A 20723-nucleotide genomic window follows, 5' to 3' on the forward strand; every position below is an offset into this window, starting at 1 on the left:
GGAAAGGATCTCATGTCAAAGAAAAATGAGAAGTCAGAAGTACAAATGATGAGTCCACTCAGCTTCCAACGTTTTAGCAACCAATATCATTGGAGAGAGCTCTTGTGACTGAACCTCTCCAGTCCCTCTTTTACATGAGAATGTAGGTGAGGATACCTGGATGGTATTATAAAACGTCCATCACCCACCAGTACCACTGGTGGCATGCTTCGTCCTTGGCTCTTCACCCAATACCCCTAATGTGTTGGGGTGGGCTCAACACTGTCGACTAGCGATGCTCTTTTTGAAGGTACAACGGGATCTCAAGTTAAAATTGCCTGCAGGTTTTCCCTATTCTTCTTGTAATTTGCTTTATTTGGGGTACCTTTGGCAAAGTTAAAAACAGAAAAAGATTTCCTCAGATCATAAAATGTACTCGCAACATCTAAGGCCGACATGTTTCAGCCAGTAATAGTCATCTAACAAGGTCATATGGCTTTCTTCAGGACTGAGGTAGAAGATCCCTTTTCTCTTCCAGACACTGTTTGTGTAGGCTAATCTGAGAAACAAAACAGTTCAAAGAAGAGGGTCCAAGGGAAAAAAAGTTTAAAGACCATTAAGGATTATATCCCCAAATAACTATTGCCAAACATATAAATCCTAGGGTCTACAATAATCGTGAGCACATAACACTACCTCCAAATAATTACATAAACAAATGGGGTAGATATCAAACTCTTACTTGATAATTAGTACTTAAGTTTACATATAGGGGCTGATCCCTTTTCAGGACGTAATCCCTCACTCACCAAAGGTGACCTGCTTCATCATAGGGATTCTCCTCCCAAAGGAAAACCCTAGTTCCTTTGAGGGCTACAACCTCCTCACTGAGAGGGAGGAGCTCAGGGATGTTTTGTTTAGGTTGTGGAGGATTTACTAAGTCCACATATGATGAGCAAAAATGTATGAGTGAGGTCGCAGCGCAAACAAAAGAATTGTGAAAACAGTATATGAGAAGATGTGAATATTAAAACTGGCTAGGAGGCATCACAACAACACTTTAATAGAGATATGCCAATGATCAGAGAGAACCGTCTCCCTGTTACATCATGTTTCAGACCCATAGAATATTTTCATTGATTACCAGCAAACATTCAGAACGTTATGATCTGCTTACATTCCTTTATTTGATATGCGGTTCTCCCTTTTAGTTGCCTTTTATATTGTGTGCTGTGTCTTAAAAAAAACAATATTCATGTAGGTATGTATTATAATTATATAGCACAAATCTACCCTTGAAGCAATGATGCACACTTTAAAGTTGGAGAGGTTAGACATCTTTCTGGGGCCTGGTAGTACCAGTGGAGGGATCACTTTTCGGATGATGTCCTGTAATGGGATGTAGACTGTTGCTGCTTGCAGCTGAGTCGTTTGTTCTATAGAGGTGGGGAGATATGATGATAATTGTTGTTGCAATGCTTTTCCAGGTTCTTAGGAGTACCAGCAGAAGGCTCATCTTCTTGGTCAAACCTTCCTAGTATTTCTTGCTCTCTTGTTTTGCTTTGTCAAGGCTGGGCATGTTTGTATGGGTGACTGAGCCTTTTGCTTTTTTATGTCAGGAAGGGTTGCATGTTGAAGATATCTGCCTTGAAGAGATTACAAACAAAATATTTTTAAGTGATGCAGGTGGGCAGCATTAGCAAGCGGAGTTCATGGAGCTTTGGGAGTGTGCCAGTTTTACTTTCTCAGTTCTTTGAGTCTGGCTGCCACCTGAAGGACCCTTTTCACTGGCACCAAATAGGTATCTGGGATGTCAATGAGTAGTGCAATAACTCTGTGCAGGTGAGAGTGCATTAGTTGTGTAACTGCATTTCTGGCGCCAGTTACCTGAAGATATGTCTTCATTCTGTGTAGAAATGAGCGCTGCCATCGGGGTGATTTTGTCCAGCTTTACATTTGTGAGCCATACTTGCATCTGCACTTCCTTTTTTACATTTGGAATAATGCAAAACTCTATTTTCAGGGGGTTCAGCTTCAAGTAGCATTTGATATTTTTATGAAGAGCATGAAAATAGAAATTATGCTTCTTGTTTTCAACTCCTCTTTATGTAGCTTTGGACTGCAGTGAAAAATATTGGACTGGGACCTGTACTGCATTGCATCACTAGCTGACCCCTCATTGCTGTAAGCTTAAACTTTCTTACTCTCTGAAGTGCTGAAGAGTGATAAGAGCGTGGTACGTTGTTTTATTAGGCAGCAGAAGGTGACTGCTGAAGGCATGTTAGACTGCAGGAAAGTGGTTGCAACCTCTTTCAGTTTGCCTTTATTTTATGTATTAGCGACGTATGATGAAGCTTTTTTAAATTACTTTTACTGTTTTTGCCTCGCTCTTCGTTCCATCACGGATTTCTCCATTTGACGTGGTGAGAGCGGGCGAACCGCCTCACTTCCGGTTTTATGGCTAGAACCAATGGGGGTTAGCAGTCTAGTTGCGCTCCCTCGCTCCTACTTAAGGAAGATGTCAGCGCTGATTTGTAGCGGGCATGCCAAAGGCAAGCCTGTCTGTGTCCGACATCGCCAGGAGCCAGGACCCTGCTCCTTTTACCTAAAATTGCATATTCTGCAGAAGAACTCATTTGTATAGGTAACCAAGCTAAGAGCTCCACTACTGATGAACCCTGATAAATACATAGCTTTCCATCTCTCCCTGAAGGCCCTCTAAATTGTTTAAATTGTCACGTTCAAAGCCTCAATCTGAATCATGGAGGAAAACTCCCCTGACAGTAACCAAGGAGTCCCTAACCCCTGGGGATGACCCATCTATAGTGGCCCTTACTGACCCTCTCTCTCTGTCCTCAGTCATCTGGAAGGGCTTTCTGTGCAATGCTTGATCAATACCTAAACATGCATTTGAAATCTGGGACACAATTACCGCCACCTCACCCGATCTGGGATTTCTTAGAGCGACCTGGCTAAAACCCTCCACTGTTCCCTCCATTGCGATAACATTTCGAAATAATTACTGTATCTTGAGATTGGATACGGAGTGCAGAATGGGTGGGAGTTTAGCAATTATTTTTAAAGAATCTCTAAAAATCTCTTTCATTGAAACCTTCTCTGAAGATTAAGCAGAGATATGCGTCTTTAAGGTAGATTGCTCTCCCCAGAACAGCTAAAACGGAGCCCTAGTATATCGCACCCAGGTCCCACACGAAATTGTAGTCATAAACTCATGGAACTTATTGGTATTGGTATTCATGCACTGGCATCTAAAAACTTCATTTTACTTGGAGTCTTCAATGTGCATATGGAATACCCCTTAAATACAGAGGCAATGCAACTTTATGCTGACCTATCCACATTAGGCTTCAAACAAATTATCAAAGGTCCCACACATACTTCAGGCCACACCATGGATTTATTTTTTTACTTACTCCCCCTGATGTCTTGTGATTTGCCTTGCCCCCTCATGTGAACTGATCATTCACTAATTGGTTTTCGCATCACGTCGGCATATGTACTTTAAAAAAAATAATCTCAGGAGACAATGACGTAAAGTCACACCAGACGCTTTTACCAACGAATTTACTGCTCCAAACATAGAGGAGGCTGTAGGTGTGGAAGATGCACTAGTGGAGTTTCACACGTCTTTAAATACACAAATATTAACAACCTAGCCCGATGAAAAACATTCTTCCCCCAGACGTGCTCTTCATGCCCCTTAGTATAGTCCAGAATTGTGCAGGGGAAAAAACACAGTGCAGACAATTGGAGAGACGGTGGTGACTAGCCCACAACCCCGGTGATAAAGAGATTTAGCACAGTACCATAGCAATATTAGGAAAGCACGCAAAATATATATTTCACTGTAACTCGGACCGGCTGAAAACTCCTCTAAGGAGATATATGATTGGGGAGAGGATGTAGCCTTACTGCTAGAGCGGTCAACCTCAAAGCTAGGGAACCGGGTTCTAGTCTTGGCAATGACGCTCTACATCCTGTGATTCTGGGCAAATCACTTAATCTCCCTGTGCCTAACAAAAATAAATGTGTCCTTCTGTAACAAAACTGTTGCTCATGTAAAGCACTCTGATACCCGATGTCTCAGGTCTAGTTCGTGCCATCTATATAAAATTCTAAACTCTTTCATCAACCCACAGGCTTGTTCAACTGATACCTCACCTTCACAAGCTTTGTGCGATGCCATTGCAGACCACCAGGAAGACAAAGTAAATCAGATTTACAATAATTTGCAGAACCCACTTAACCTTATAAGTTCAGATTCCTTTTGCTCTCTTGCAAAGGCCTCCAGCACTTGCACCTTAGAGAAGCTGGTTCCTCTTAGGCCTGTTTGCAAAGCCTTGAAGGCAGCGAAATCAGGGTCCCCACTAAATACTATTCCAGCCAAGATAGCAGCTACTCTATCTAATCAGCTTGCTCCGGCCATCTGCTCGCTACTAACTCTTTCGATAAGCTCGGGCAAGATTCCGGTAAACTGGAAAGCTGCTCAGGTCATTCCTATTCGTAAGAAGACAAACCTTCCAGCATCAGACATATCATATTATCACCCCATTTTACTACTCCCCTTGTTGAGTAAACTATTGGAAGGTCAAATTAATAGAATGGATTTACACCTCTCTCATATGCAGAGGTACTCATCTTCTGATCTCCTTGGATAGAGGCCTCTCCGGAATGAGATATCGCTTTGCTAACAGGATGAAAGCCATCTCGGCTTGGATAGTTGAGAATTGTCTTCAGCTAAATATCAGCAAAACCGAAATCATGCTCTTTGGTATAGCTCAACAGCTCTGGTCCCCAGAATGGTGGCCATCAGAATTGGGAGCAGCACCTACCCCTAAATCCTCAGTAAAAATCCTGGGTGTTCGTTTGGACCAGAGTCTTGTTATGAAAGATCAGGTAGTGGCTACCTCTGGCACCTGATTTCATGCAATGAGTCTGTTGCACAGAGTTCTTCCTTTACTCCCACTTTCCGTGCTCAAGCCCTTAGTCCAGGCTTTGGTGATCTGTCACCTGGACTATGGTAATGCTCTTCTAGCCGCTGTTAACGGGCCTCTATTGGACATACTCCAAGTGCTCCAAAATACAGCGGCCCGCCTAATCTGTAATATTCCGGCCAGATCTGCCTCCACTCTGTTGTTGCGCTCACTCTATTGGCTTCCTGTGCACAGAAGAATTACTTTTAAAATCTGCTGTTTAGTGCATAAGGTGCTAAACCGCAAGCGACCCAGATTCCCAGAGGAGAAACTCATCCCTTACCTGCCAGGCAGGCCTCTAGGACCAATGAACAATTCATTTCTTACTGTACCACGATTTAGGAAAACTCACTCTGGGGGTAGAGCCTTCCCTTATCTGGCCCCTTGCTACTGTAACAAACTTCCTACTCACATACGAAAGTGCACTGATAACCGTCTTCTCAGGAAACTTCTCAAAACCAAACTATTGTAACACTATGTTCGAGGCATATGAGCTGCAGATTGTACACTTAGCATAGATCGCCATCTGGTTTTGGGCCCGGATGTTTGCAGTTTGTTTTTGTTCTTTGGACAGTCTTTGGAAGTCACGAGTTCGGTGACTCCTCCTTCGGTCCGTACTGCGCATGGGCTTCGGCTCCATCCTCAGATTGTTTTTTTCCGCCATCGGGCTCGGATGTGATACCTCGTGCTCCGGCTTCGAACTTCTACGGTTCCAGCCTCGACGGAAAATCCTCGTTCTTCGAGTTTCTTCATCTAATCTTCATCTCTCGAAGCGGCACTTTTCTCCATCCCGTACATCGGCACCGGCCTTCGGGCCCTCCTCGACTCCGGTCCCGGCCGATGGAAAGGACTCTGTTCAAAAAGTGCCCAAAATGTGGGTCTAAATTTCCCCACACCGACCTCTATCAGGTGTGTAACCTTTGCCTCTCTCCAGAACACGAGGCTAGAGACTGCCCCGCCTGTAAGTCTTTTCGATCAAAAAAGACCATCCGGGATCGAAGACCTCGACGCACCATGGCACACTCATCGACCGCAGCTCCACCAGACATCTTCGGAGACGACGCCGGAGCTTCGGGGCAACTACACGCCGAGCAGTGGGACGACGTCGTCAGCGCTTCCGAGGCCGACGACTCTGACGTGGAGGACATCACACCGGCGCAGCGGGTCGTGAGTACTGTACCCCCTCCCACCCCCGCGCCCAAAACCAAAGAGACTCAGGTTACACCCTCGCCTGCAGGCCTGGGTAAAACCAAGCACACAGCTTCTATCACCCCACCTTCGGGCCCGGTGTCGAAGCCTCAGAAGTCTCACGGCAGCTCGGGCTCGAGCCAGCCGACGCCTGGTGCCGATAAGCCCCATCCGGCACCGAAGAAAGTGATACCCAGCTCGACTCCGAAGCCACCGGTGCCGAAGCCTGGACTCTCGGTGCCGACAAAACACAAACACAAATCTGTCGGCACCGACGCTCCGGCGCCGAAAACTCCTTCGATGCTGAAAAAAACGGAGGTTCCAAAAAAGCATGGCACACAGAAACCATAGAAACCCTCGGCTCCGAAAACATCGGCGCCAGCGGACGACTCGGTGCCACTGGACCTCTTTACACCAGACCCTTTGCAAAAGACTCTATTTAAAGATCCAAAGACTGGGCTATTGACTTTAGTTGTCAAGAAAAGACGTCTTGACACACCGGCTCCTCCTCCACCGCCCAAGCGGAAGGACTCTGCTACTTCTCCTCTCATAGTGCCCTCCCCACTACCTCCTCCTCTGCCTCCTCCACCTCCTCCACCCCCTCCCCCTCCCAGGTCTCTGCCACCCTTACCTCATCGCTCCCCGACCCCGTCCCCAGATCCGGATTATGGGGATCCAGATTATGACCCGGCGGACGCCCCAATGGACCCCACTCCACCGGGGACCCCAGACCCATGGGAAGACTACCAAAACCCTACCATACCAGATATGCCTCAGGACGATCTATACCCATCCAGGCCGTCTCCCCCTGAGGACTCATTAGGGTTTCACCACTTAGTGCAGAGAGCAGCACACTACCATGGGGTGGAAATGCATAGTGAACCAGTGGAAGACGACTTCCTACTGCACACATTTGACATTCAGGACAAGTCCACGTCTATCTTGCCCATGCTTAAAGGTGTCACCAAGCATGCTGCAGAGGTTTTCAAAGACCCTGTTAGGGCCAGGGTATTGAACCCTAGAATAGAAAAGAAGTACAAGGCGGCACCCACAGACCCTGCATACATTAAGGGCCCTGCTCCCTTAGATTCCCTAGTTGTGTCCACAGCTAGAAAGCGGGCTAACTCCCAGTCCTCAGGAGAAGCCCCACCGCCAGATAAGGAATCCAAACTTCTAGACGCGTCTGGCAAACGCACTGCCTCCCAAGCTGCAAACATGTGGCGCATTGCAAATACACAGACGCTACTTGCGCGCTATGACAGAGCACACTACGACGAGCTTGAGGCTCTTATGCAGCACCTCCCCGAAAAACACAAACGCAAGGCTCATGACCTGATACAGGAGGGTAAACTAATTACGAACACCTCCATTAAGTGTGACCTCGATGCAGCCGACACTGCTTCTAGAGCCATAAATACCAGTGTCCTGCTTCGTCGCCATGCCTGGCTCAGGATCTCAGGGTTCAAGCCTGAAGTCCAGGCGTCCATACTAAATCACCCCTTTGACCAACAAACTCTCTTTGGGCCAAAGGTGGACGAAGCATTAGAAAAGAAGAAAAAGGACACAGACACAGCAAAGTCTATGGGGGCACTCCAATCACAGGCCCCTAAACGCTCCTTTCGACGCTCATCCTTTCGTAGCACAGGCAGAGGCTACTCCACCGATAGCGCCTCTACCTCCTACAAGTCCCCTCCTCAAAATACCTTTTCAAAGGGCTACCAAAGGGGTGGTTACAGAGGCAACAACAATAAGGGCAGGGGCAAAACAAACACCACCCGTTCTGCAACCCCGCCCGCACAATGACTTCCCTTCACTCCCCCCAGACCATCCCACTCCGGTCGGGGGCAGACTACAAAACTTTATCCACGCATGGGAATCCATAACATCGGACAAATGGGTGAACCAAATTATTCGGTCAGGGTACTGTCTCGAGCTAACATCTACCCCACCCGATATCCCACCAAGGCACCGTCCAATGTCTCAAGAACATTCCACACTGCTCAAACAGGAGGTGCTCTCCCTCCTTCAAAAACACGCTATAGAGCAGGTCCCCGTCAATCAGCAAAATCTAGGGGTCTACTCCCTGTATTTCCTTATACCAAAGAAAGACGGGACCCTGAGGCCCATTCTGGACCTCCGGCCTCTAAATGCGTACATACATTCAGACCATTTCCACATGGTCACCCTACAACAAGTCCTCCCGCTCCTCTGTCAGGGAGACTTTCTCACTACCTTGGATCTAAAGGACGCATACTTTCACATTCCAATACACCCTTCTCACAGAAAGTACCTCAGGTGGTGGACGGTCAGCATTACCAATTCACGGTTCTCCCCTTGGGGGTCACCACCGCACCACAGGTGTTTACCAAATGCCTAGCAGTTGTAGCAGCTCACCTCAGGCGTCAACATATTCACGTCTTCCCTTACCTAGACGACTGGCTCATAAAAGCCACGTCCTACAACCAATGTGTGCAACACACCAACAGCACCATTCAACTACTCCACCGGCTAGGTTTCACGGTGAACTACCAAAAGTCCCACCTCCTACCATCTCACACAAAGCAATATCTCGGAGCAACTATAGACACCTCCAAAGGTATTGCCTATCCAAACTCAGCCAGGATCGCAAGCATACAAGCCTTGCGCAAAACATTCCTTCCTCAACACTCTCTTCCAGCAAGAGTGTTTATGAAGCTCATAGGAATGATGGCGTCTTGCATTTTCATAGTGCCCCATTCAAGACTCCACATGCGTCCACTTCAAGAGTGCCTAGCACGACAGTGGAACCAGGGTCAGCTGACGGATCTGGTGTTGGTGGACGGCCGCACCCATCACTCTCTGCAGTGGTGGAACACCACAAACCTTTCCAAAGGGCGGCTGTTCCTGGACCCGGTTCCTCAGGTGATTCTAACAGCGGACGCATCGCTCTCCGGCTGGGGAGCGCACCTCTTACACCTCACAATGCAAGGTCTATGGACGCCACAGCAAAAATCGCTCCACATCAACCATCTGGAGCTCTTGGCGATCTTTCTAGCCCTAAAATCTTTTCAAAAACAGATTTCAGGCAAAGCAGTCCACATTCGCACAGACAACATGACTGCAATGTATTATATCCAAAAACAAGGGGGGACACACTCTCCCCAGCTCTCCCGCTTAGCCCAGAGCATATGGAGATGGGCAATTCCCCAAAACATCTTAGTCCTGGCACAGCACGTTCCAGGCGTACAAAACACCATGGCAGATCTGCTCAGCAGACAAACGCAACAACTACACGAATGGGAACTGCACCCACAAGTTCTTCACCCATTCTTCCAACAGTGGGGGCATCCTCAGATAGACCTCTTCGCCACCCACGAAAACAAAAAATGCCCAAGCTTCGCCGCCAGATACCCACACCCATTGTCCAAGGGCAATGCGATATGGATGAACTGGTCAGGCAGATTTGCGTACGCCTTTCCACCTCTCCCACTAATTCCGTTAGTGGTAAGGAAGCTACAGCAGCACTCCCTCACACTCATTCTGGTAGCCCCAACATGGGCCAGGCAGCCGTGGTACACCACACTACTACAGCTATCGGTGGTACCACATCAAAAATTGCAACTGTCCCCATGCCTCCTAACCCAGAACCATGGAGAAATCAGGCACCCGAACCCAGCTCAGCTCAACCTTGCGATCTGGCTCCTGAAATCTTAGAATTTGGATACCTTAACCTTCCCCCTGATTGCATGAACATTATCATGGAAGCCAGACGTCCTACCACTAGAGCATGCTATGCCGCAAAGTGGAAAAGATTTGTAATTTACTGCCGTAACAATACAATCAACCCTTTAGATGCATCCATACAGCACATCATATGCTATCTGCTCCATCTTCACAGGTGTAACCTGGCATATTCATCCATACGCCTACACCTAGCAGTGATTGCTGCTTATCTGCAAAACAGCATTTATCACTGTTCAGAGTGCCCGCTATTAAAGCCTTTATGGAAGGCCTTAAACGCGTAATTCCTCCCAGGGCACCACCTTCCCCTGTATGGAATCTAAATGTAGTTCTTACACGGCTAATGGGTCCACCCTTCGAACCAATGCATAAATGTGAGCGACAGTTCCTCACCTGGAAAACAGCTTTCCTCGTAGCTATCACTTCCCTTAGAAGGGTTGGTGAAATACAAGCGTTCACTATACAGGAACCCTTCCTACAAATACATCACAGCAAGGTCATACTTCGTACAAATCCGAAGTTTCTTCCCAAGGTCATTTCCCCCTTCCATCTCAATCAATCGGTGGAATTACCTGTCTTTTTCTCGCAACCTCAATCTATTGCAGAAAGGGCCTTACACACACTTGATGTTAAGAGGGCTTTGCTGTACTACATACAAAGAACGCAACCTTTCAGGAAGACTAAACAATTGTTCGTTTCCTTCTCTCCACCACATAAAGGCAACCCCATCTCTAAATCAGGGATAGCTAGGTGGATTGTAAAGTGCATACAAATTTGCTATCAAAAGGCAAAAAGAACATTATCTGTTCCACCTAAAGCCCACTCGTACTAGAAAGTTAGGGGCTTCGATGGCTTTTCTAGGGAACATACCCTTAGATGACATCTGCAAAGCAGCCACATGGTCAACACCACACACCTTCACAAAACATTACTGTGTAGATGTGCATTCCAAGCAGCAAGCTAGTGTCGGCCAGGCTGTACTAAAGACACTTTTTCAAACCGCTGCAACGGATACCGGTGGTCGCCGCTAAGGTTGGGTACTGCTATATAATCTATGCTAAGTGTACAATCTGCAGCTCATATGCCTCGAACGGAATATGCTACTTACCAGTATGCATCTGTTCTTGGCATGTAGAGCTGCAGAGTTGTACACGCCCACCTGCCTCCCCGGCTACCTGTATCCGTTCCAGTCCATCTTATTTAGATACAACACACATGGGTTTCTCACTGTTATTACTACGCTCCATCATTTCCCTGTTGGCGAAAAACAATCTGAGGATGGAGCCGAAGCCCATGCGCAGTACGGACCGAAGGAGGAGTCACCGAACTCGTGACTTCCAAAGACTGTCCAAAGAACAAAAACAAACTGCAAACATCCGGGCCCAACACCAGATGGCGATCTATGCTAAGTGTACAACTCTGCAGCTCTACATGCCAAGAACAGATGCATACTGGTAAGTAGCATATTCCTTCTACCCTGCTTGTTGGTCTTGGCTGTGCTGATACACTCCTTTGGTGGTGATTCATCTGCATTACAAGCTAATTTACATAACATTTAACATAAAAACTATCAGGTATGCTGTTGGTCACCGGAGTGGGTGCTCATCTGGAAACGTTCATGTGGACAAACTGGAAAACACCTATTTAGGTTTGATGATGAGTAGTGTTAAATGCACCATAGAGGGTGAAGAGGCAGGGATCGCTTTGTTGCTAACCTGAAAGTTGAGGACATTGTTAACCACCTAGATGGTTGATGTCTCTGTACTGCACGGTAGAAGTTGACCCCTGACATGTGTCTTGTTAAAGACATGCTTGATCCACTTGTGTAGCTGGAGAGTGACTTTCTTTTTTGTTGGTCTTTGAAAGGCATGGAAGTTGTGTGATTAAGTGTTAGTTAATGAAGGGGTTTGAGACAAAGTTGAACTTCATAAGTGAGATGATCTGACTGGTCTGGAGAATTCCCAGATTGGTGCCTTGAAAGAGAAAGGTGATGATTGTCTTCATCAAAGGCTTAGATGTATCATTGGAGATAGATTTCAGCATTATCTGTGGGGATGATGCCATCTTGGTACGGAGGGGTTTGAAAGAGGAAAGGAAGTTTGAGAGGTCATTGAGGGTGAGAGGGGTGAAGTATGTCCTTTGGATATTTCATTTGGTGGTTTCTTCAGAAAGCAGTCATTGTTGCTGCTCCGACAGTGTGCATCCCGATTCTGCAAATCAGCTTTGGTGCCACCTCAAAAAAGAAAGTCCAATCCAAACTACTCGAATCTTTCACCTCTGAATGGTATCACAAGAGGTCACAGACCTTAATGTTCTCATCAATGATATGCAGCTTAAGCCACTATGTCACAGTGAACTATATAACTCATGTTTGGAAATACCCGTGACACTTCTGTTGATTGTATGATTGTTCTTTACACTTTTCCCACTTTTTAACTGAATGTTGTTTCAGATATTTATCTTAGACGGCCTTGCCTGTCCTTTTAATAAAATCCCCTACTACTGATGACTAAAGCTACAGGATCTGGGTGAATAGTAAGACTTAAAAAATGAGTTTTTCAAAACGCTACATCCACTCAAGGCAGTGTGCATAGGTCAAGCTGGAACCATGTGAAATCTTGATGGATGACATTTCATACAAAGGCCAAACAAAATTAATTGACTTGTGCTTTGTATTGTAGTGTTATCGCACCGACAAGGCGATAGATCCTGATTCCAAACCTCTGGAGTGGGAAAGGCAAATTTAAGGTGTAAAGTTAGATCAGGGTCCCCACTTGATCCATGTCCTCACTTCATCTTCTCTCGGATCATATCGACTTTATGCCTTCGCGTAACTCGTATATTCAACAAATCCCTGGACACTGCTGTATACCCTGAGATCTGGAAAAAGCCACAGTAGTCCCATTACTAAAAAAAAAAAAAAGCAGGGACGGACGGCCATAATCCAGCAAACCACCGACCAATCTCTGAGCTCCCATACCTATCTAAAGTGATGGAGAAGCTGTCTAAAGTGATGGAGAAGCTGTCTAACTATCTAGAAACCAATGAGCTCCTGGATCCCATCCCAAACTGGCTTCAGAGCCACCAACAGCACTGAAGCCACCCTCTTGGCAGTCCTAGATAATATCAGATCCATAATTGATCAGGGCAAGGCCGCCGCCCTGATCCTTTTGGACCTGTCGGCGGCATTCGACATGGTCTCGCATGGCCTATTACTGAGCACCCTACATGAAAAGGCTATACATTCTAATGCACTTCATTGGTTCTGCTCCTTCCTAAGCAACAGAACACAAAGAGTACAAATGGGACCTTTCACCTCCTACCCAAAAACCATCAACTATGGCATCCCACAGGGAGCCTCCTTGAGCCCCACCCTCTTTAATTCCTATATATCGTCTCTGGCTAAAATCTGCAAAAAATGGGGATTCCGTACCTGCTGTTATGCGGACGGCACACATTCTGATAGCCCTTGAAGAAAGACAAGAGGACACCAGGATTAAACTAACTGTCTCTCAGAAATGGCGGCTTGGATGTCAGATCACTTTCTGAAACTAAACGCTGATAAATCAGAGATCCTACTCTTTGGAGGAGCCCACTTAATTTGGGATGCAACCTGGTGGCCCAAATCATTAGGAACTGCACCCGCGCCCAAACAGGTTGCAAAAAACCTGGGCATTCTTATCGACAATGCACTAACCATGCAGGACCACGTCCACGCATTGTATGGAAGAAGCTTCGCTACATTAGAACTCCTAAAAAGACTCTTCTTATGGATCCCCCTGGAATGTAGGAAAACCATCATTCAGGCCTTGGTCATAAGAAACTGGATTACAGGAATGCACTCTATATGGGCATGGCAGACTACCTCTTGCCTCGTCTGCAATTAATCCAGAATGCAGCTGCCAAGTTGGTGTTCTACAAAAGCAAGTACAGCTCAGCATCAGAATGCACGAGGCCGGTCCATTGGTTGCCTGTGCAACAAAGGGCTAGATTCAAGCTCCTGGGCCATGCACACAAAGCCCTACACCATCACGGCCCCAGAAGTCTACAAGATAAAATCTAATTCTATGCTCCTACACAGAATTTAAGCTCGTGCAATCAGGCACGGGCAAAAACAAAACCATTAAGAAGGGCAGGGGGACGCTCTTTCTCGCATCTGACAGCCACTCACTGGAATGAACTTCCTCTAGAACTTCGTCTTACCGATGACTATATGTTATTTAAAAGGAAGCTGAAAACCCATCTGTTCCCCAGGGTCTAACTATTTACACTGAGGCCTCTAACATCACCTCACCCAGGTTTTCACTCTCCTAGCGCCATGATATCCACCTGGATAAATGTTGCGCTGATAAATAAATAAATATATAAAGTGCTCAATCTAGAAAGAGTAAGCCAATAACGATATGTAGGGTTCGTGATCCACCCTAGATAGGGCTCTTTGCTAGGATTTGTTGATACTTGGACATAGTTGACAATTGATTCTTTAGCCTAGTCCAAATCTAAGCGTTTTCTTTTATGCGATGTTCCAGGTACAATTTTATAACACAAAGCTTATGGTTTGGGCCAACTGTATATGGATATTCATATAGATCTAATCGGCCCAAGTTATCAAAAGTATCCGTCAGATAATTTAATCATTGTATTTTGTCTGCCCTCTCTAAGGACACACAATTGGAAATAGAAATTATTGTCGGGGTCACCTCAGGGAATTCACTGATTTTAACCGACAATAGTAAAGGGGCTAGTCCAATCAAGTGTTCTAAGCTCCTAGTGTCAACTTTAGGTGGCTGTGCATCCTGGGACTAAGAGTAATCTGCTCATAAATTGATTTTCCTCCCGTTGTAGTATTTCAGCGTTATTGTAACCCCAGAGCCCACTCCCAACACACCAGCTGTAATACACTTACTCTTATAGAGATTCAGCGTTTCTGGGAGGGATTTATTTCATAGCTTACAGGCAAACTTGAAGATAGCCTCGATGTTTCTGCTAAAAGTCTGGGATCTGAGTGTTAAAAGCGGTGTCCAACTTGATAACTGATTAAAAAGGATGCCTAAATAATTGAAAATGTTCACCTTTGCTAAACGTGCGTCCTCCATATTAACAAGCTCTTTCTTAGTGCTGGGGCGACCACATGTCATAATATACAACTTTCAAAAATGTACTTGAAGGTCTAAATCCTGCAAGCGATCTAAAAACAAATCTAAAAGGGAGTGAAGGCTATTTGCAGTGCTCGCAATTAAATCTGCGTCATCCGCATATTATAAAATGGGAATTGTTTTTTTACCCATACATGGGACATCCTTACAAATTTCAACCAAATGGTTACTGGTTCAGTTTAAATAGAGCAAGAAGAGAAATGCAACCGGAATGCATCCCTGCCTAACGTCCCTGGTAGAACTAACATAAGAGGAACATGTGCCTAAGTGGCCATAACAATGTAATTAGGTCTCAATTAGTATTATTCCAAATGTGTGCATTATATGCCTGGATGAATTTACACAGTATATATTGCACAGCAGCTTTCAGGAAGAAATACTGCTGAAACCACAATGTTGACATACTCTGTGGCATAGCTGTTAGAAATATTTTAATTCAGAGAAGTGTTTATGCAGTATGTTTGTGCACTCTGACCTACTCCTTGCAAAGGCTAGGGTTGTTCGCATTGTGAGATCGTGACTGGTTGAGGATGCATGACTGGTGTATAAGCATTATGTCCATCAGGTGAGCCCTGATCTATACTTAGCCTGCTGTGTTTGTATATATGTGTTTTCATTTTTGTATGGTCTCCTTTTTGAGGAGGATGGATCTGATTTCTGTAAAGCGTATTTTTGTCTGTTTTCTTCATTTTCCTTGTACTGTGTGATACAAATTATGTCACGAAAATACTGGTTACAGGAGTGTGCATTAAATGAATGATTTAGGAAATGATCCTCAGCTGGTTAAAATCTGATCGTTGGGAAAAATAATTGTTTCGTTTTTAGGTCACCGGTTAGGGTTCCCTCTGCCTTTTTGGCAGTTGTTTCTGAGCGCTTCGGCGTTTGCTTCGTAGCATTTCCAAATTTGTTCTATCAAATGTGATACTTCAGTCTGGATGGCATCAGCGCTTTTATGACTATTGAGACATTACCGTGGCTTGTAAAATGGTGGTTACTACATGACATCACCTGACTTTAAAAAATAATTCTGGGTTTTATGTAATCTACCATTTGTAATAATATACGTTTGACTGTAATTAGGAATTTGTAACTTTTCCGTCTGCTGTCAAGAGTTTTTATTAAGTATGCCATATTCATTCTTTAAGCTGTTGACTTGAATAAATATTTCGCTCTTCAAATTAGTGGTACCTCTAAAAGTTACTATCAATAGATTTCATAACTGTTACTTATGAATCTATCGTCTTTAATTTTAGCAGGTTAGAATATAAGTAAATAGGAATTCCGTAATTGTTGTGTCTGTTAACTTTTCAGTTTCTGCCATGGTGGTTTCCTGTATAGTGTTGTTATTAATATTATTTTTTTTTTTTCAGATAAGCGAGCCCTTTTCATCATTTGCACATCCGAACTTGGACCTCAAATCTACGAGCTTGTGGCACTCACTTCACTGGAGAAAAACACGTAAGAATTTCAGCTGACACCTTAATAAGGCAACAGTGAAGCAACAGAACTCTTCCTAAGGGCCATATTTTGTAGAGGCTCCAAACAAAGTACCCTGGTGAATATAATCATTGTATCCTCATACCGGCTGGAACAGCTTGCATAGTCACAGTCTAGCTGTTTTCTGTAGGGGTAGCCTGAGGGAGAAGTCTAAAAGAAGTTCTGATCTCTAAGACTGTTGCTTTTCTCCAGACAACCTGTGTAGAGTCCTCACTGCCACTCTTCTACGGATAATGTGAAATGACTGGTCCAGTACTAATGTTACCAGCAGTCATGTCCGCAGTATTTAGATCTTGTCTGAACATTTTGAAGAATAAACTGCAGAAGCATGCTTTGTGACTCACATTAACACGTTTTTGATGTAAATTACTAACAGAGGCATGTTAGAGATACTATTTAAACATCGCCCATGAATTACCGCTGTGGCTCCCGTATATCACTGGATACATTTGTAATGCTTTGGAGAGAAGACAAATAGTTATTTGTATGTTTTCTTTGCAAAACATTGCCAACATCTTTAACGCAACTTGGTTTGTCAGTTCTAGGAGCGTTGGTCACCAATCACTTTAAAAAAAGAAATTCAACTTTTCTTATTTTTGTGGCCTTTTTGTGATTGTTCTTTTCCTTTTATTTTATTTGTATATCCTTCTTGCATCCTATGTTGGCATAATTTGCTTTTGAAGCTGGTTTTTGCCATATGTTTTAACATTACTACATGGATTTTCTGGAGAACACAATTCTTTGAAGGCCCTTAAAGTGCCTAAAATACCTCAGCACACAACACTGATTACACCGTTATTGATTCACGTTCATTTTTATGGAATATTGTACATTGGTACACAGTGATTTTAGCTATTATAACAATGATGAGGGTTACTGCAGGTCAGCATCTGCCATAGCCTGCACTTTGGTCTCACTGACAAACCATTTAATCGAAACATTAATTAGTCTAGAAGAGGAGAGCCAAGTTGGCCCAGAACCCCCAGCGTGTTTCACAATCCCCAGCGGAAGAACAGGGGGAGTTTTATGATGAGGATGAGTAATATGACCAACTAATCTTAGAGGAATCCCAAGGGGATGAGGAGATATGGCAGGACTTAGACACTGACTCTCCTGAGTACAGGCCTGACGCCATCCGTTCTCTGCCAACCCATCTGGATGACTATTTTCTGTACAATGCTGTCATTAAAAGGAGAGTAAATACTTAAAAGTGCAGCTAGAGTGTTTCCTCCCAAAAATAGTGCTATTAATGAAGGAAAATCAGTTCTTGCCCCTGCTACCTGGTTGAATGGCAGAGGCATGCATGACTAAACCATGCATGCCTCTACAATGCAGCCTAAAATACAAATGCGTCCGTACCATGCATGACTTTACCACGCATTTTCGTGGTAAAGGCATGATTGGTATAGGGTAAAGATCCTACCTATGTCATCTGCCCTTAGCCCTAACAACTACTTCGACCGCCCCCCACCGAGCCCTAAAAAGTACCTCAACCCCATCCTTGGCTCTAAGAATGAACCCGACCGCCCTGAGTTCTAAAAACTACCCTGACCCCCAAACCCTAAAACTACCCTGTCCCCCCAGCCCTCAAAACAACCCGACCCCCTCCTGTGCCCTAAGAGCAATCCAACCCCGCCAGCCTTAAAAGCAACCCTGCCTCCCCCCAGCCCTGTAAACAACCCCTAACCCTGAGCCCTAAAAACGCCCCCCAACCCTTAAAAACTACCCCCCACCCCAAAACCCGACTCACTGCATCCTCTCCCGATCCTTCCTGTTCCTAGGCCCGCCCATCTCAGCGTCTAGACTGTGCATACACCTTAACTACGCATGTGTGGGTAAGGCATATGTGTAGTTCAGGCAAGCGTGGTTGCGCTTGCATTGGAACGGCACGTGTGGCTCTTCCAGTGTTGTTCAAGCTGGTTCCTCTGTTACCTAGAATCATGGACCAGAAGAAATAAGTATTTAAAGAGGCAGCTTCTTCTAAAGTAGTAGCACCAAGAATAGAGAAGAAATATAAACGCTCTAGCCAAGACCCAGTATGCAACAAGCAATGTGCTTGCAGAATAGATTAGACTCCACAGCGAGGAAAAGGGCTAATGCTCCAGCATGCACAGGACCACTTCCAGAGAAGGAAAATAAGCTATTTGAGATGGACGTAAGAAATATGAGGCAATCGGTAGCCACACAGTCATGCACCACACATTTTAGTGCTGTCAACAGTTAAATGAGAAGGAAGAACTGATGCAATATGTCCCAGAACAATACGAAGAGAGAGCAAGGGCAATAATACAGTACAACAAAAGAGAAACTTGAACGGCGGACTATTATTTCTGCACCTCACGCTAGTTTCATATGTTGTCAAGGTCCTGCGCAACAAGCCCTGGCACCAACCGTCAAGTGATGCCTCTGTGTTCCAGATCCTAACTGTAGCGAGTGGTGGGCGTGCGCCAGGCAATGAAGTCCAAGATATCGGTATAATGTTTAAAAAGTCTTTATTCCAAATCGATTAATCACACAATAAGGGAGCATTAAACTCAGCCAACGCGTAGAGTTTTAACACATGAGGCGCTCAGATAGATGCGCAGAGCAGGAAATTCACAGGGCCAGGTCTGGCCTATGAGCAAAGATCTTGGATAAAGCGAGGTAAGCAAAGATAATAAAGAGAATGTCCAAAGTTGGAGCTCCAGGTAATTGCACTGGACGCAAAATGGGAATACCCAGGTCCAAATCCGGCCTAAATGCGAAGCTCTGGTATCGACTATTCTTCTCGAAGATCTTTGCTCATAGGCCGGACCTGGCCCTGTGAATTTCCTGCTCTGCGCCCAGCGCATCTATCTGGAGCGTCTTATGTGTTAAAACTCTACATTTCCGTTAGGAAACTCACCCTGTTTAAGCCCTGATGAAGTTCTCCATGTGAGAACGAAACGCGTTGGGTGAGTTTAATGCTCTCTAATCGTGTGAATAAATCAATTTGAAATAAAGACTTTCTAAACATTATACTGGTATCTTGGACCTGTCGCACGCCCACCACTCTGGCAATAATACAAGCAGGAAAGACCATCTCAAACAACTGCCTCAAGTCAGCCCTTGAAGCTGCTGAGGCAACCAGCAGACCCATGTGCATGGACACTACACTAAGAATACATGCCTTAATAAGAGTATCCGGCTTTAAACAATAAGTCCAAGTATGTCTTTTACCGGGGAAAAACACACTGAACTGCAGTGGATAACTCTCTCCAGCAAATAAAGAAATACAATCATATGGAAAAAGGACTCCTCTTACCAGGAGATCAATTTAAAGAGGGAATTCTGAAAAAGAAAGTTAGTTATGGATTCCTCACCTTAGAATTACCTCCAGGCGTCAGACTGGATCCAAATAATTTTTTCTTCAGCAGTACCCCTGCGCATCGGTCGACGCCGAGTTCGTCGTTGGTGTCGTGGTCACCCGAATGACATTGCGGTATTTACTTAGACGCCGCCCCTGCGTGCTGACATCAGTTCTTTCTTTTTCCGCGCTAGCCTAGCGCAGATCCAGAGATAGCGGTACCTCAAGTCACTTTTGGACTCTGTTTTTGCGACTTTTTGTTGACTTCATTTTGAGTTGTTACGACTTCTGGTGCAGAGTGATGTCATCTCGGCGGACTGGCATTAAGCCTTGTGCCTCCTGTCACAAACTGATGTCGGTGACGGACCCCCATCTTGTGTGCCTCTGGTCCCTGGAGCACGATCTGAAGTCGTGCTCCGACTGCCGGACCATGGCCCCGTAGTCTTTGCGGAAGCGGTCCCCAAAGCTTCTGCAGGCCTGCAGTCGGCTCCATGCCGGTCGAGGTCCTGGTCGAGAGGAATGTCGCAGGACCGTTCGCGGAGCCATCACCACTCCTTGTCAAAGCCTTCGTTCTCGGATTTGTCGAAGCACCAAAAAAAGCGAAGAAGCACCGTCCCTCTTCGCGTTCTCCCCGTCTGTTGGCCGATGCGACGTGGGATGCGGTTGGTTGTCGCCCAGCTCCGCCCGCGGACAGTGCTTTAAATGGGGAAAAATAAGTTCAGGTACTCATTAGAATAGAGGCGTGGCAAGTGGGCAGGGCGAAGAGCAATATATGATCGTACCTAATGACTTCTGTAGCAGTTGCAGCACATGTCAAAACACACGAGAAATGCGTTTATGGCAATAAAGCAGATGAACCCATTA

At 45.4% G+C, this 20723-nt stretch overlaps 1 protein-coding gene across 4 annotated transcripts in view; it reads left to right on the forward strand.

Annotated features, from left to right (window-relative positions):
- LOC146772936 (rho guanine nucleotide exchange factor 11-like) overlaps positions 1 to 20723 on the forward strand; it is an 896981-nt gene that overhangs the window by 703838 nt on the left and 172420 nt on the right. For all 4 annotated transcript variants that reach the window (XM_085639320.1, XM_085639323.1, XM_085639321.1 and 1 more), the window contains one exon: positions 16408 to 16495. In XM_085639320.1, the coding sequence (XP_085495446.1) occupies positions 16408 to 16495 (88 nt within the window). The remainder of the gene's footprint in view (positions 1 to 16407; positions 16496 to 20723) is intronic.

Source organism: Triturus cristatus, chromosome 12 (genome assembly GCF_964204655.1).
Source record: "Triturus cristatus chromosome 12, aTriCri1.1, whole genome shotgun sequence".
NCBI classification, from domain to species: Eukaryota; Metazoa; Chordata; class Amphibia; order Caudata; family Salamandridae; genus Triturus; species Triturus cristatus.